This window comes from Naegleria fowleri, assembly GCF_008403515.1.
Source record: "Naegleria fowleri strain ATCC 30894 chromosome Unknown tig33, whole genome shotgun sequence".
Lineage (NCBI taxonomy): Eukaryota > Heterolobosea > Eutetramitea > Acrasida > Naegleriidae > Naegleria > Naegleria fowleri.
The window spans coordinates 104,062-118,551 of NW_025407965.1; the positions used below are offsets into that span (position 1 = coordinate 104,062).

General features: G+C 36.5%; 5 protein-coding genes across 5 annotated transcripts in view; 4 read left to right on the top strand and 1 right to left on the bottom strand.

Annotated features, from left to right (window-relative positions):
* The window catches only part of FDP41_003035 (uncharacterized protein), a gene marked incomplete at both ends in the record, with an annotated part of 1,967 nt that extends 715 nt beyond the window's left edge, over positions 1-1,252 (top strand). Inside the window, one exon of the mRNA XM_044706295.1 lies at positions 8-1,252. Within this exon, the coding sequence (XP_044562426.1) occupies positions 8-1,252 (1,245 nt within the window). The remainder of the gene's footprint in view (positions 1-7) is intronic.
* A 207-nt stretch (positions 1,253-1,459) lies between these two features.
* FDP41_003036 (uncharacterized protein) lies at positions 1,460-3,283 on the top strand (the record flags this gene model as incomplete). Its single annotated transcript, XM_044706296.1, has 4 exons — positions 1,460-2,128; positions 2,230-2,393; positions 2,498-2,912; positions 2,990-3,283. 4 exons carry the CDS (start codon positions 1,460-1,462, stop codon positions 3,281-3,283), a joined length of 1,542 nt encoding a protein of 513 aa, XP_044562427.1.
* A 195-nt stretch (positions 3,284-3,478) lies between these two features.
* On the top strand, positions 3,479-7,797 carry FDP41_003037 (uncharacterized protein; the record flags this gene model as incomplete). The annotated part of the gene is made up of 5 exons (XM_044706297.1): positions 3,479-3,559; positions 3,732-3,761; positions 4,009-4,965; positions 5,113-5,189; positions 5,310-7,797. 5 exons carry the CDS (start codon positions 3,479-3,481, stop codon positions 7,795-7,797), a joined length of 3,633 nt encoding a protein of 1,210 aa, XP_044562428.1.
* A 2,126-nt stretch (positions 7,798-9,923) lies between these two features.
* FDP41_003038 (uncharacterized protein) lies at positions 9,924-12,226 on the top strand (the record flags this gene model as incomplete). Its single annotated transcript, XM_044706298.1, has 3 exons — positions 9,924-10,773; positions 10,827-11,014; positions 11,093-12,226. 3 exons carry the CDS (start codon positions 9,924-9,926, stop codon positions 12,224-12,226), a joined length of 2,172 nt encoding a protein of 723 aa, XP_044562429.1.
* A 10-nt stretch (positions 12,227-12,236) lies between these two features.
* On the bottom strand, positions 12,237-14,487 carry FDP41_003039 (uncharacterized protein; the record flags this gene model as incomplete). The annotated part of the gene is made up of 6 exons (XM_044706299.1): positions 12,237-12,268; positions 12,341-13,313; positions 13,397-13,646; positions 13,700-13,948; positions 14,042-14,191; positions 14,363-14,487. The coding sequence occupies 6 exons, from the start codon at positions 14,485-14,487 to the stop codon at positions 12,237-12,239; spliced, it is 1,779 nt and encodes a 592-aa protein (XP_044562430.1).
* Positions 14,488-14,490: the final 3 nt, after the last annotated feature.

Genomic DNA, 14,490 nt, shown 5'->3' on the forward strand with positions numbered 1-14,490 from the left:
AAAGAAGAAAACGGAAAAGAAGAAGCTGCCCAAGCTAGTAGTCAACGAGGATGAAATTGAGCAAGCATCCAATGCTAAACTCACCGAAATTGACATTGCTGAAATGTATGGATTGAACAAGAAGAAGAAGCCTGTACCAACCCAAGAAAAGAAGATCAAGCCTTCCAAGAAGCAACAAGAAGAAAAAGAGGAACAAGCACAACAACCATCCGAAGATGTCGATACCACCCAATCTGAGGGTTTCCTTTTAGTCAAGAAGCCAGAATTGACTGGTCGTAAGAAGGAAGAAAAGAAGGTCAATGATAAGAAGGACAAGAAGAAGGACGAAAAGAAGAAGAACAAGTCCATCTTTAGAAAGCTTGTTAATGACGATTCTGCCAAGCCACCAGGCGTCGGTGGAGAGAAGAAGGAAGAAGCAACAGCTGCTTCCGAAGAAGAAGGTGGTAAAAAGAAGAAGGCATCATCAGCCACCACTGAAAAGGCTCCAGAAAAGTCTGACAAGAAGGAAAAGAAGGAATCAACTGAGACAAAGACTGACAAGACAACCAAAAAGCCAACTCAAAACGAGGAGAAGAATGGAAAGAAGGAAAAGGCTTCCAAGAAGTCTGAGAGTAGTGAATCTCAAGCCGAGGTCGAGTCTGATGCTTCACCAAAAGAAGAAAAGAAGACCCTTGAGGAAAAGAAACCTGAAAGGAAGCCAATGACTGTTGTGAAGGATCCATATGTTACACAAGACGATTTCTGGGAAGAAAACGTTAGAGAGGTCGAACCACCAAAACCAAAGACCAAGGCTCCAAGAGACCAAAATACCGAAAATACTAAGGCTCCAAAAGAAAAGAAGGAACCAAAGGAACCAAAAGAACCCAAGGAAAAGAAGGAACCAAAAGAAAAGAAGGAATCCACTGAATCAAAGAAGTCTGAAAAGTCCAATTCACTCACCACTTCATCATCCAAGAAGAAGGACAAGATTACTTCTGTTAAAATTCATGTCAACGCTGAAGCTTCAAGCTCAACTGCAACATGGAACTCATCTTCTCCTTCTACAGGAGCAGGAGAGTCGTCGTCAGACGATGCCAACTTCCCCAAGGTTGGTGCAAAGAAAGTGAAACCACCAAAGCCAGCAGCAGCAGCATCTGAGGCAGTTCAAGATCATGAGAATCCACTCAAGAGAGAGAGCGAAACCAAATTTGAAATTGATTACGCATCTCCTGAAGAAAAGAGAGTTAAAATGACTGAAAACGAGGATCAATAATTTTTTTTGTTAGGTATACTAAGTTTTCTCCCTTTTTGGTACAAGCAACAACACGGCAAATACCGCTAAAATCATTTGTAAATCTATCATTTATAATTATTACATAATAATAATAATATTATTAAACACAAAATTTTGAAGACCTTTTCAAAGCCTAGCTCAATCAAACGCAACATTTCCAAACTGATCAATTCTAACAAATAAAAAATGAGTCAAAATCCAGTTCCACTCTCATCATCAGCCAAGGAATACAACATCAACTCAATCAGCAATGCGAACACCTACAATGTAACACCTATCACGATGCCCTCTTCTCTCCCACATGAAACTATATTTTTTGAAAATTATAAAAACTATTCGGGAAAACCTTATTACAATTCAAATAGTAGCAGTGCGGCAAACACTCCTCTCGGAGTGACCATCATTAATCAGGGTGGATCTGAATTAATTTCAAATTCTGAGGTGTTTATAAGTGATTGTCCACTTATTAATCAGAGTGTATTTGTGAAATGGTTGCAAGGACTGTCCATTGAAACGACATCAAAATATTTACTTGAAAAACAGCGATCATCACACATGGAATATTTTTCAAAATATTCCTTCTTCGTTGATAGTTATTACCGGCTCATTACCAATGAAGTAGCCTATCAGTACAGGATATTTAACGATTTTCAACCATATTTACAAAACCCATTATTATTCATGAGCTGCAACACAATTCTCCAAGTTGCTCCCAGCGTAAAGCATTTACTCATACAGCAATATTTTAACTTTGACGAAAGAGTTTACAGAGAATTAATGGGAAAAAAGCTCACTTCAAAACTGAGAAGAGATTTAGAAGAAATTAGTGAAAAGTATGACATTGAAATTATTTCTGTGAGTTTTAACTGCATTGAATTCGGTGTAAAGCTAACATTATATTAACACTGATTTTTCATGATCATGTAAAACATGTGAAATCCATCACAACGATATAGGTGCGAAGACAATTTGATAATTTAAAAGCTATCTTTAAATTTTTCAAATCTTCAGCATCATGTCCATTAACGGACCTTGTTTCTCTTGAAAAGTCTGACGATGGTCAGACCATACTATCCAAAATCATACAAGAAAAATTCATTCTTTCCGAACGATTGGCAGAGTAAGTATTTAATGACGAGAAAATTACCGTGGCCTGACCTATCTTTTTACAATAATTTATAAAAACATAATCACATTACTATGAATTTATAACACTGCATATAGAAAATACGCAACACTTGTATTTATGACATATCAACGATTTGAAACGTCCAGAAAATTCATGAAAGATTTCAATTTTCAAGATCTTTACTTTTTATGCAGTCAGATTTTAAAACATTGGACTTACGAAGCGAGGAGTATAAATACAACAAGTTCCATCAAGCCTCCCACCATTAACTTTGCCAATGACCCATCGAGCCCAATTAACATTTCAACAAGTATTGAGCAAAATATACCAGAGGAAGAGCCCATCACAGTTTTTGACGCTCACCAAATTGCATTGGATTTTATCAAGTTTAGAGACATTAAGACCGTTATTTTCTCTGACAAGACGCGGCTCAAGGAATATGTATCACTAATTATCACGCAGCTTTCTAATGATAAGGCCTTCTCTGATGGAAGTTTGGAAAAGATTGATGTAAGTTTTCAGTGTATTGTGGCACAAATTCGCTAACGTTTCCCTCAATTCAATATTATTGCGATTGAATACCGTAGGAAATTATTGTGGAAATGTTAAAAACACTATTGCAAATTGGACAAGGTCTTATCAGCGCTAAGGAAGTAAGAGACATCTTCATTGATTTGGTTGAAAAGTTTATTGAGCCCATAGAGCGGATTGGTTTAACAGGTCACCAATTCTTCCAGTTGTTGGAAGCCATTAGAGAATGTTTTCCCAAAATTTCAACAGTCAAACCACAGCATATTCTCAAGTATAATCCAACATTTTCGCAGTACATGCTCGTGATTAGAGACATTTCTGTGTTCATGTATAAAAAGTTTAATCATTAAACAAAAAAGGTTCACCTCATGAAGTCTTTGAAAGTTACGGAAATGAGGAAGAAAGGTTTTCCAATTAATTCATTTGCAAAATGTGACTTTGACAACAAGGAGGACTTTTTAGAACCAGGTCATTCTTAAAATAATCAAGCGATGATTTTCACTGCTAATGACAAATGTCAATTGAAATTAGCACCTATTAAAAAAATGCCGGGACACATGTTTGGCAAACGAAGCGGAAGCTTTAACAGAGATGAAGGTGTCGTGTTGTCTGGTTATTTATTCAAGGTAAGTGCATCATTGCCATCTCTCGCATCATAATGATCACACACACATGAAAACTAAAATACCGTTGAATTGTTTCGAATTCAACATCACACCTTCTTCTTGTGGTGGTCTTTTCTCCACAACACCACCATCATCGTGTTCGGGATTTTCTGTTGAAAAATTCACATTTCAGAGAGGAAACGTGAATACGAGCTGGAAAAAGGTAAGTGTTTGAATCATTGAAAAATTGTGTGAAATTTGACACTTGTAATTTTCACACTCACAACACTTCAATATCTATTGATGACAATCTCCTTCACTCTCGTGAATAAATGTGCAAACCCATGAATTCATTCACATTCATTCACCTTCCTTCACTTTCCTTCACAATCACACTTCATTTTCTTACAAATGATCAACTCCAAACCAATTCCAAACCAATACCACACCCACACCATCTGAAATTTCAGCGATACTTTGAATTATTGAGCGATCATCGCTTGGTCTATTTCAAAACCAAAGTCACAGAAAAAAAGAAACAAGACTCAACACTTGGATGTCTCTATCTGGATCCAGCGAATACCATTGTCGAGATTTTTCACGAGAAAGACATTCAAGAAAGTCATGATCATCATGCTTTACATAACTTGTCGAGTTCAAATGGGAATAGTATGATTTCATCAAACTCGTCGTCATCCTCTCCAACATCCTTCTCACCATCATCACTCGTCAAAAACAATAGCGCAAAATGCACAACAGAAATTGTCGCCTCACCTCAAATCTATGACATTAAACGGATCAAAGAGGAACAAGAGTACATGTTAAACTCGAAAATGATTCAATGCATTTACAGAGAGAGAAAAAAGAAACAAAATTCCTTTCGAAAAGATCGAAAACAATCCGTCTTTTCGAGACTTTCCAAACACATACAATCTCCTTTAGAACTCTTGTCTTCGATGGACAGTTCTGCACAAGAAGTGTTGGGTGCCACCACTATTAAGAAATTCTCTTCTGGTTCCATTTTGCAATCCAAAATTGCCATCACTTCGACAACGACTGCTTCGTCGACTTCAATCTATTTTACTTTTAAAAAAGTGAAAAAGTACAAATTTTCAATTACTGTTGGAAAGAGTACGAGTGGAGAAAGGACACACAAGGATCGAAAGTATGTCTTTTATTGTGAATCTGAAGAAGAGAGAGATATGTGGATTAAGGCAATTATTTCGAGTATTGAAAAACAAGTGAAAACACAAATTAAGAAACCTTACACCTTTGATACAGCGCGACAGTATTCGAAATTCTTGAATTTTATTGCTGATTCTCCACAAGATCATATTATTCATGCATTGAATAGTGTAAGACATCCAGTTCAGGAATCGTTTTTAGTGTCATGGATGGTCTTGATGGATTGTTTTTCATTTCAAAAGGTATGTGAAAATTTCATGATTTTGAAAAACATTGAATTCATATTTTACCACTACTCATATATTCCTCTAATAATTGTGACATGTTCAAATGCCTCGTTTTTCATATGTGAATGAATATACATTTATTTATTCATTGATCATTTAAAGTCATGTACTCAACTTGTCAAAGCAGCCATCAAGGTCGAATTGGAACTCACCAAACATCCTGAAACTCTTTTTAGAAGGTACGTAGATGCATTCTTGGTAAATTCAATTCTCACATCGATCAATCTATCAAATTTCATTAACAAAAATCAACAACACCACCATGATTGGATCCATTATTATTTTTAACAATTCATTAGAAATTCCATTTCCACAAAATTGGTTCAACTCTTTTTCAAGATTCATGGACAAGCATTCTTAAAATCTACACTTCAGCCATTGATTGCCAAAGTGTGTGTTGCTGATGAATATTTAGAAATTGAACAGAGTCGACTTTTAAAATTTCTAAATAAGGAATTGGATGAAATTGAACATCCAGAGAAACCTAATGGTGAAATTATTCATCAAATTATAGCCTCTCGACAACAACGAAGCAAAACTCGAATTATTGATCTCTCCAAGAAATTCCTCGCCAGAATTATTGAAAACACGATCGAAGAAGGTCCTTTTGAAATTTGTGAAATTCTTGAATTTACTTTTGAGGAAAGCAAAAAACACTTTCCAGAAAGCACTGAGATTGCAGTGGGTGGTCTCTTTTTCCTCAGATTTGTCTGTCCTGCCATTGTAGCTCCTCATTTGCAAGGAATTCTTTCCACACAGCCACAACCGAATGCACAACGAACTCTTACTCTCATTACAAAAGTCATTCAAAATATTGCAAATCAAGTGTATGATCATAATTCAAAAGAAGAATATATGGGACTCTTATCGGAATTTGTCACCACAAATATCGAACCTGTTAAAGAATTTATTCGTGACATTTCACATTTGGATCAAGAGGCTAAAAAGTTTGAAATGAATAAGAGAGTGACCATGAGATTTAGTGATTCCAATGACGATTTGGAATTAAATTGTTATCATGTGATTCATGAATTTTTCCATACTATTGAAGAATCAAAAAAGTTCTTTACTTCAGATTTGAAATTGTACAATTTTTATAAGGAACTCTTAGAGACGTGCAATGAAACAGTTAAAAGTGAGTTACAAGTCACGAAAAAGAAAGGAATGGATATTCCACAACAGCAACAACAGAATAATGACACACCGATCGTGTCACCCTCTTTGAGTTCATCATTACCTTCTTCTCTCAAAGAATCGATTAATGGTGGTGGCGATTACAAACCATTTTCACTATTAGGAGCTCTTCAAGACACTTCTCGAAATGTCAATTTGAACAGTTCTGTGACAAGCACATCGACAGTCACTTCGAAAGCATCCATGGTTGATCAGAATTCATCATCAAACACACTCAATGATAAGAGAAGACCAGGTGCGACACGAATTCCCTCTCAAGAATCCTCTTCTTCATCCAGCAGTACGACTACTCCATTGTCACCTGAAAATGATTCCACACTTTTAAGAAATGCATTCCATCACTCGAATTCCTCGTTGTCACCTTCTCCTGGAGGAAATCCACAAGAAATAGTTTCTAGAAGAAGACGAAGAGGAGTTGGAAATTCCATATTCACTCCTCCCACGAGTCCACATTCGAGTGATTCTGTTGGAATGCCGACAAATCCATTTGAGAATGTCATGATGGGTGAAAGTGGACATCACACGACTGAAAATAATAACAAAGGGTCCAATGTGAATCAACAAAAGGAATCAAGTCTCAGTAGCACCAGTACGCCTACGACGACAACGACGACCACTACTTCGAGTCATGGTAAAACTCCATTCCATGTGAACTCTAAAATAACTTCTTCGACAAATTCTTCGATCGACTTGACAAATGACAGTGAAGAGGATGAAATTTTAATTTTGGAACAAATTTCAAGCAAATCACGATTCACTACAAATTCACAATTTGGTTCAGAACGTGTAGTAGTTCACGATGTATTTAACAGCCCAAGTGACACGAAATCTCCATCATCATTATCGGAAGAAACTGTCGATGAGGACATTGATGAAGATGATGATGAAGATCTTGAGAACGTCTATCACTTGTTGGAAATATTCAGTAAGGGCAATGAGATGGAAGAATCTGAATTTATTTCTCTTGTTTGTTCTTTCATTGAGGAAAGCTTTAGAGAAATTTCGAATTATATCAATTCTCAAATTAAGCCAACAACTGTCACACTTGTCAAAACGACCTCTTCAACAACCCAAACATTGACTGTTGACTTGACCACCAACATTCAAATCAATCCTCAATTTAAGAAACATTTAGAACTACTCTTCAAAAACAAGTTCATTATTTCTATCATTTCACTATTTTCCATTCGATTGAAGAAGGAAACTGGAGTTTGGGAATTAATTATTGCACTTTCGGAAGGAACACAAGATGAACGACTTTTAGAAATTTGTCAAAATGTGTGTGATCAAGTGGAAGGACATCCAAAATTTTTCGATATGGATCGAAATCAACAACAGTATATTTGTTTTTGCTCTTTCATGTGTCACTTAAGCAATGCTCAATTATTATTTGAAGGAATGATATTTTTACTGAATTTACCAAATATGGATGAATTATTGAGTGACTTTTACAATGTGGAAGATTGTCAAGAAATTAGTACATTCCCACTTATTTTTGCAAAACAATCCTTATTGGCCACTTTACATGAGCTGTCACTTTTCAAAATGTCACTTGACTACGATTTTGATTCTTGCAATATTTCATTCATGTAGAAATGGAAGATCATCCTCCTGTAGTACAAATTGAGTATTAATACTGAAAAGTAGAATTTCTTGAGAATGAGTTCACACGAATTCATCCTCTCAACGTTCAATAGTGAAAAACATCAAGTCTCTGAATTGATAATAACAACACTACTGCTCATCTGGTTTTTCAGGCGATCCTCTCAACACCCTTCTCAACAAGGAAATGATCAAAATTTCCATCAACACCAACACAAACATTCCAAATAAGGCAAAATTTAAAAAGTGTTCCAACAAGGTCGAACCTTCCCAACAAAACACTTGACACGAAATTTGCATCAAATACATGCTCAAAAACAACAAGTGGAACCATAATGAAATTTGACATTTTTTGGCCAGCATGTGCAACAATGGTCTCACAACTTTGTGTGAAATTCGACATTCTTCCATCCAATCCAATTTCTTGATAATGACAGAACCAATGGCACTGTACACAAAGAAACCAAAAGAAAAGATTCGAATGGCGTGAATAATGATACAACTGGCAATCATTAACCAGCTTTCACTCAATGGAACAGATGTGGAAAAGGATCTTGACAAATTTCCATTTGGAATTGAATGAATTCCAAAAAGTCCTAAAAAATTCTTTTTATAGTAATACGTGAAATATATTTCGTGATATCGATGATGCATATTGAAATTTTTGTGAAAGTTCGAACCATCATGATGGATGATGGATCCAACAGTTCGATGGTTTCTGTGATCAGAATCATCATCACAGTACGTGAGAATTTCAATCATTGGACATTCTCGATGATGATGCATAAGGTTCAACCATCCTGAATAATGCATGAGAATGAGTGAATAGAGAAGCCAAATGCTTTGTTTGACCATTGAAAATAGAAGTGAAGACATTTTGTGTTTACATGAACTGCAGTGTGGTGATGATGATGTATTTTATAATATATACTTATTCATCATTTAATAATAGCGTGCGTGGCATTTGAGAATGATCCACAAATGATCAATAAACTTTAATGGAAATAGACCAATTTATCCATCAATATAAAAAATCCTAAAAAGTGAGAGTACTCATCTGGGTAGTTGAGTTTGAGTACTTTCAACTACTACTACTAATACTTTCACACTTCTGTTACATCAGCTGTAAACTTGGAGACAGATGCATCTACTAATATCCAAGTTAATTCATTGACAACATTTCCATTTGTGAGGTCAAAGTGTTTCTTATTGATTGCCTTTGTTTGAGAGAGGATGGTCCTCTCCGACCTTGAGACTTTCAGTTTGGATTTTCAAATAATTTATATTGTAGGGCATTGAAAAAATAGTTTTCTGCTTTTATTCAATTCTACCCTTCGATTCTCGCACACCGTGGCAAATTTTTGGAAAAAGAAAAAACCATTTTGTCCTCCTAATTTATTGTGCAATAGTTGCTTGCCTTTTAATCCTCTTTTCTGATGCACAACAAGACCATCTCATCTGAGAAGGCCGATTCAACATCAACTACTCTTAATCATACTGCTGAAACAACCAGCTCCTTATCTTCTACATAGTGAATGTTTGAAGAGTTTGATTACTTTGAAGCTTGGACTAGGACAAACGAACATTCATGTCAAATATATTGCTAATAGTGAATATCTGAAGAATTTGACCTGTTTAGATCTGTACAGCAACTGGATTTGCTTTGAAGGTGCTAAATATATTGCTACAAGTGAAAATCTGGTAGTATTATCATCTCGGTATTCCAATGCAAAAACAAACTTCTCAGAAAACAATGCATTCCTTTCGATGATTTTGAAAAGGAAAATTACATTCCTACCTTCAGAATCAACACATCTTTCATCCAATTACAAATGAAAGAACTCCTCCTCTCTGAAACTGTCGTTTCGTGTTGACGAGTTGAGAAGGCAATGTCTTCAAAACATACATAACTCTTGTCAAGTGCTCGATTTGAAGTCGACTCGAGCCTCGAATGGCAAGAACATGCATTCGGAAAACTCACTTTGAGAGAAAGGCGCCAAGTTCTTACGATCGTGGACAATGAACGACGCACACAAAAAAAATATAACCACCACCAACTCTCTCAACAAGTATTTGTTCCAAAACAATACCACCACAGCCACCATCGCCACTCACTCATGGATAATGACTCTCTTTTTGAGGCTTATACCCTCACTCCCTCTCAGATTACCTCATCATCGGATAGTTTGTTTTCAGGTAGTGGAGGCAATGAGGATCAACAGAAGCCAGCAATGACTTCCATCGGGAATCAATTGGTCGGAGGAAAAGCTGTCTCCCAACAACAACAACAACAACAGGAAGATGGAATTGTGGTGATTGAGGAACCTTCCATACCCAAGCTTGCCAAAATAGCCAATGAATTGATTCGAGCTCAGTCGGAAAAGAAGAGACCTTCGGTGGTGCCTCCTTTGCCAATTCCTCCTGCTGCTGTGGTGATTGAGAAGGCTTCAACCACCGATTTATCAAATGCCGCAGTGGTTGAACATCAACAATCTCTCTCAACAACAGCAAGCTCATTCCTACCTGAGGCATCAAAGGAAATTGACACAAGTAAGGATCAATCAGAAAGCATCAACAACAACATTCTAGATGATAGCAACAATAACAGATATTACGATCAGTCCGATCATCATCAACATGAGGATACTCCAGATCTTGAGGGTTTGCCAATGAATCCAAATATTGAAAACTCATCATCGAGCCATCCCAACACTCCCAAGATGGACATGAGCCTTCATTTGTCCGCTCTCTCCTCACCACCAAAACCAATTTCTGGAGGTGGACCAATGAAAACGGGAGACCCCAATCTTCATCATTTGAAGGAGCCAACTTATTCTTCATCGCCTCCAAGAAGACCAGCATCAGCCTCATCAACCCGATCTACATCAAGTCAAAATCCCAACTATATGAATTCAACTATTACATGGTCATCCAAAGAAAGCAACAAGAGTATTGCTGATTTGAAAGGTAGGTTTTCTCACAAAACTTTACGTCTTGAAATCAATGACTATCATTATTAGCATCCATTAACGAACCAAAAAACATTATGCGGTTCGGTATGGCCTCTTACCAAAACAAGCCTACCTTAAATACAAGAGCGCCATCTCCATCTATCACAAAGCGGAGAGTAACACCAAGAAGGGAACGGATTTTTACCAGTATTCCTGATCTCAATTTGGAGAGTATTTCGTTTTCTACAGGCTTAGGAGTAAGTGATTTGATCTAGATGGCAATTTTCTGATTTAATATAATGCTTTTGTTCGGTTACTACACGAACCTTTTTCAGACCATTTCTCTTCCAAATTATAGATTAACCTCACTCAAAGGATTAGGTGTTAGAAACGACTTGAAAATTTTGTACATTCAAAATAATTATCTGACCTCATTCAAATATTTAGAAACACAGCCCAATCTAGAAGTTTTGTACGTGGCCAATAATTGTATTTCCTCATTGTATGGATTTGCAGAACAACCCAAGTTGAAATTAATAAGTTTAGAAGGAAATCCAATTACAAAACATCCGAATTACAGATTGATGGTTCTCATTGCAGGAGGACTTCAACTTAAGAAAATTGATGGAGAATTAGTTCAGTATAAGGAACGAGAATTTGTGAAGCAATATGTAGCATCCAATGAAAAATGTGTCGAAGCAATTAGGGCGGGATGGCTTCTCGATACAGCACCAAGAACGAGCGAAGAGTTCGAACAAATCATTGCTGACCTTCGTACTAAAAATATGGACGACCGTGATGAAGTGCGAAACTCTGACTTGTTCAGGGACTTGGTCAGTGGAGCTCTTGTGAAGACAGTCACTTCGCCCGATCTCAGCCAATACGAGGAGAAAAAAGTTACAAAATCTATGCCCATTGTAACACCATCCACAACCTCTTTCATCTCATCCGATGCGAAGGAAATGTCACTAAATGAAAGTTCCACTTTCAGCAATACCTTTCTCACCAATTATGTCAATGAAATCAAAAATCTCAAGATGCAACTAGAAAAGAAAGACAAGGAGCTTGAAGCGGAGAGAAAGAAAAGCAAGGAGCTGAAAGAAACAAGCTTACTATTGGAGGATTTGCAACACATTCACAAGTCAGATATTAGTGGTCTCTCAATTTCTCTAAACTCCACTTCTGACATGATCAACAACGTATCAGCATCTCTAAGCAATGAAAGCATGAATATTTACAAAGCATCCAACGACTTGCTTAAACGAATAGACTATGACAAGGTGACTAGGACGAGTCTTCTTGTTGACGAGAAGAAAATGTTCCGTATTCACATTCGAGTTTCCAACAACGAGTTAATTGATGTCATTACTGTCGATCAGAAGAGAGCCCTCGCTGTCTACAAGATTCTCCATATGAAAGTTGCTCTTTTCAACAAACTCAAAAAGCAAAAAGCTACTTCTCAGCAATAAAAAAAAAGAGCTACGGGTAATGGTAGAAAATAATCCCAGACACTGTGTGGTTATTGAAAATGATAGTGTGTTAGTATTTTAAGGAAGCATGAAAACACAAATGACAAAACTCACCCACGAGAATATTTTTTGCAATTTCAATTGACGTCTCAAACATGGCTCGCTTGGTGAATATTGAGTCATAAATTTCCATCTGCAGCATATTGTCTTGATGAAACACTGATGGATCTCCAAGGAGAGCTTCAAATTGATCCATATCAAGAACTTGGCGTGCTGGAATGCCAAAGTGTGAGCATTGTGAATCTTTCTGCTTTCGAATCGCATTGCGAATCGTTTGTTCGGGCTGCAAGCCTGCATTCATACACAATGTTTCTGGTATAACCCTCAAAGCCTTAATAAAACTTTCAATTCCAGCGACCTCTAAAAATTGTTGGCGCTGTTTTTCAAGTAACAATTTCTGTTCTAACTGCCACATACAATATAATTCAATTGAGCCACCTCCTGTGACAAATATACGTTGCGTTGCTGACAATTGGTCATGTGTAACCGTATTTGATTGGCTCGATTTGTTGCTACTGCATTCTGTGAGCGTGACCATACAGGTATAGAGGGCATCTTGAGCATGACGAACAAATTCTTCACATTGCTCGATGGTACTTCCACGAATGATAGTCGTACAGGTAGTAGGTTTATCATGTTGCTTCCCATTCAATGTATTCCTAAAGGACTTAATTAAGGTCGAGAGTACTTGATGATGGGAGAGACCTCCATTCATTCGAAAGAATTCACATGACTCTACTAGTCCTAAATAGTTTTGAGAAATGCTATTATTCTCATTGTCAAGTAAGGTCACATCCATCATACTACATTCATTTTGTAACTCTTCAATCGATTGAACATATTGAATATTGAGTGTTTTGCATGTGAATTGACAAAGCTCTTGGGACACATTTTCCAGACATAAAATTCCAAATGATTGTAAATAATGTGAAACAAGGTCATGAACCACTCCTTTACAAATGACAATGTCAGCATGAATAGATTTAATGGTTTCTGCCATTCTTTTGAAAACCATCTCTTCATCAACCTTGATTATGTCAAATTCAGTGAATGTAGAAAAATGTTAGAAAAGTCTGCTGAATTTCGAAAAGCCACACTCAAAGTTCATACCTTCCACTTTTCAAGATTTTCCACAGTATCGAGAATAGCATAATGTTTTGTTTTCGTACGCTGCCTCTGCAAGGGTCCGTTAATGACCAATAATTTATATGGAGTCTCTCTCGCAGGTAGAGTTTCGGTGGACGTCACAGAAGTTGACGGAATAATAATAGTTTTTGGAAGACATTCTGTTGTTCCAAAAAGACCTGGCATTTTCAAAAGCATGATATTTTTCATATCAAAATTATTTCCATCCATAACACTGGACATTGAATGATTTCAACAACTTCTTGAAATATTGTTGCGTTCACCTACCTCATTATTGAATCAGTCAATAAAGTTGCCAAATATTTGGCATGAATGTGAACTGCCGTTTTCGACGAGAGAGCAGAATTAACAATGGTTAAAATATTCTTTTTTCTATTTTCCTCAAAGTCAGCCTCCAAAACAATGGCAGCTTTCGGTAAAATTTCCGACTTTATAAATTCCAAGCATAAATCATATCCTTGCAAAATATATTTCATTGGAAAATTTTCTTTTCTATGCTTTGCATATGCTTGCTCACTTGTTAATGTCAATGTGAAATTCACCATCATCATATGAGCAGCAATAATAATTTATCAGACCTTAAATACTTTCGTGATGATGAAAACATACATCAAAGAACATGCTAATAGAGCTGTGCTCGTTGTTCCATCCCCAATAAACTTATCCAGTGATAGGACTGCTTCTACTAAAATACTAGCTGCAGCTTGCTGCACATTTAATTGTTTCAGTAGAAACACTCCATCTTGGCTGACAGTTACTCTGTTCAAAAATCAAAAATCAATTAAAAATTCATTCCATACAATTTTTAAAGTATCGTCATCAACAGTTTGTTGAATGTAATCATGATCATTATTATTTACAATATTATAAAATTATAATTTTGAAAGCTCTTCAAGAAAATCCTCCATCCGCCAGTAATTAAAAATCTACCTTTTATGAGGATCCACAATTAATTTACTTCTCGCATTGGGTCCCAACGAACTTTTCAAAATATCTTTCAAGGCTCCGATGGCCATCACATTTTCATGAAGAGCATCCCGTTGAATTTTTTGCATTTT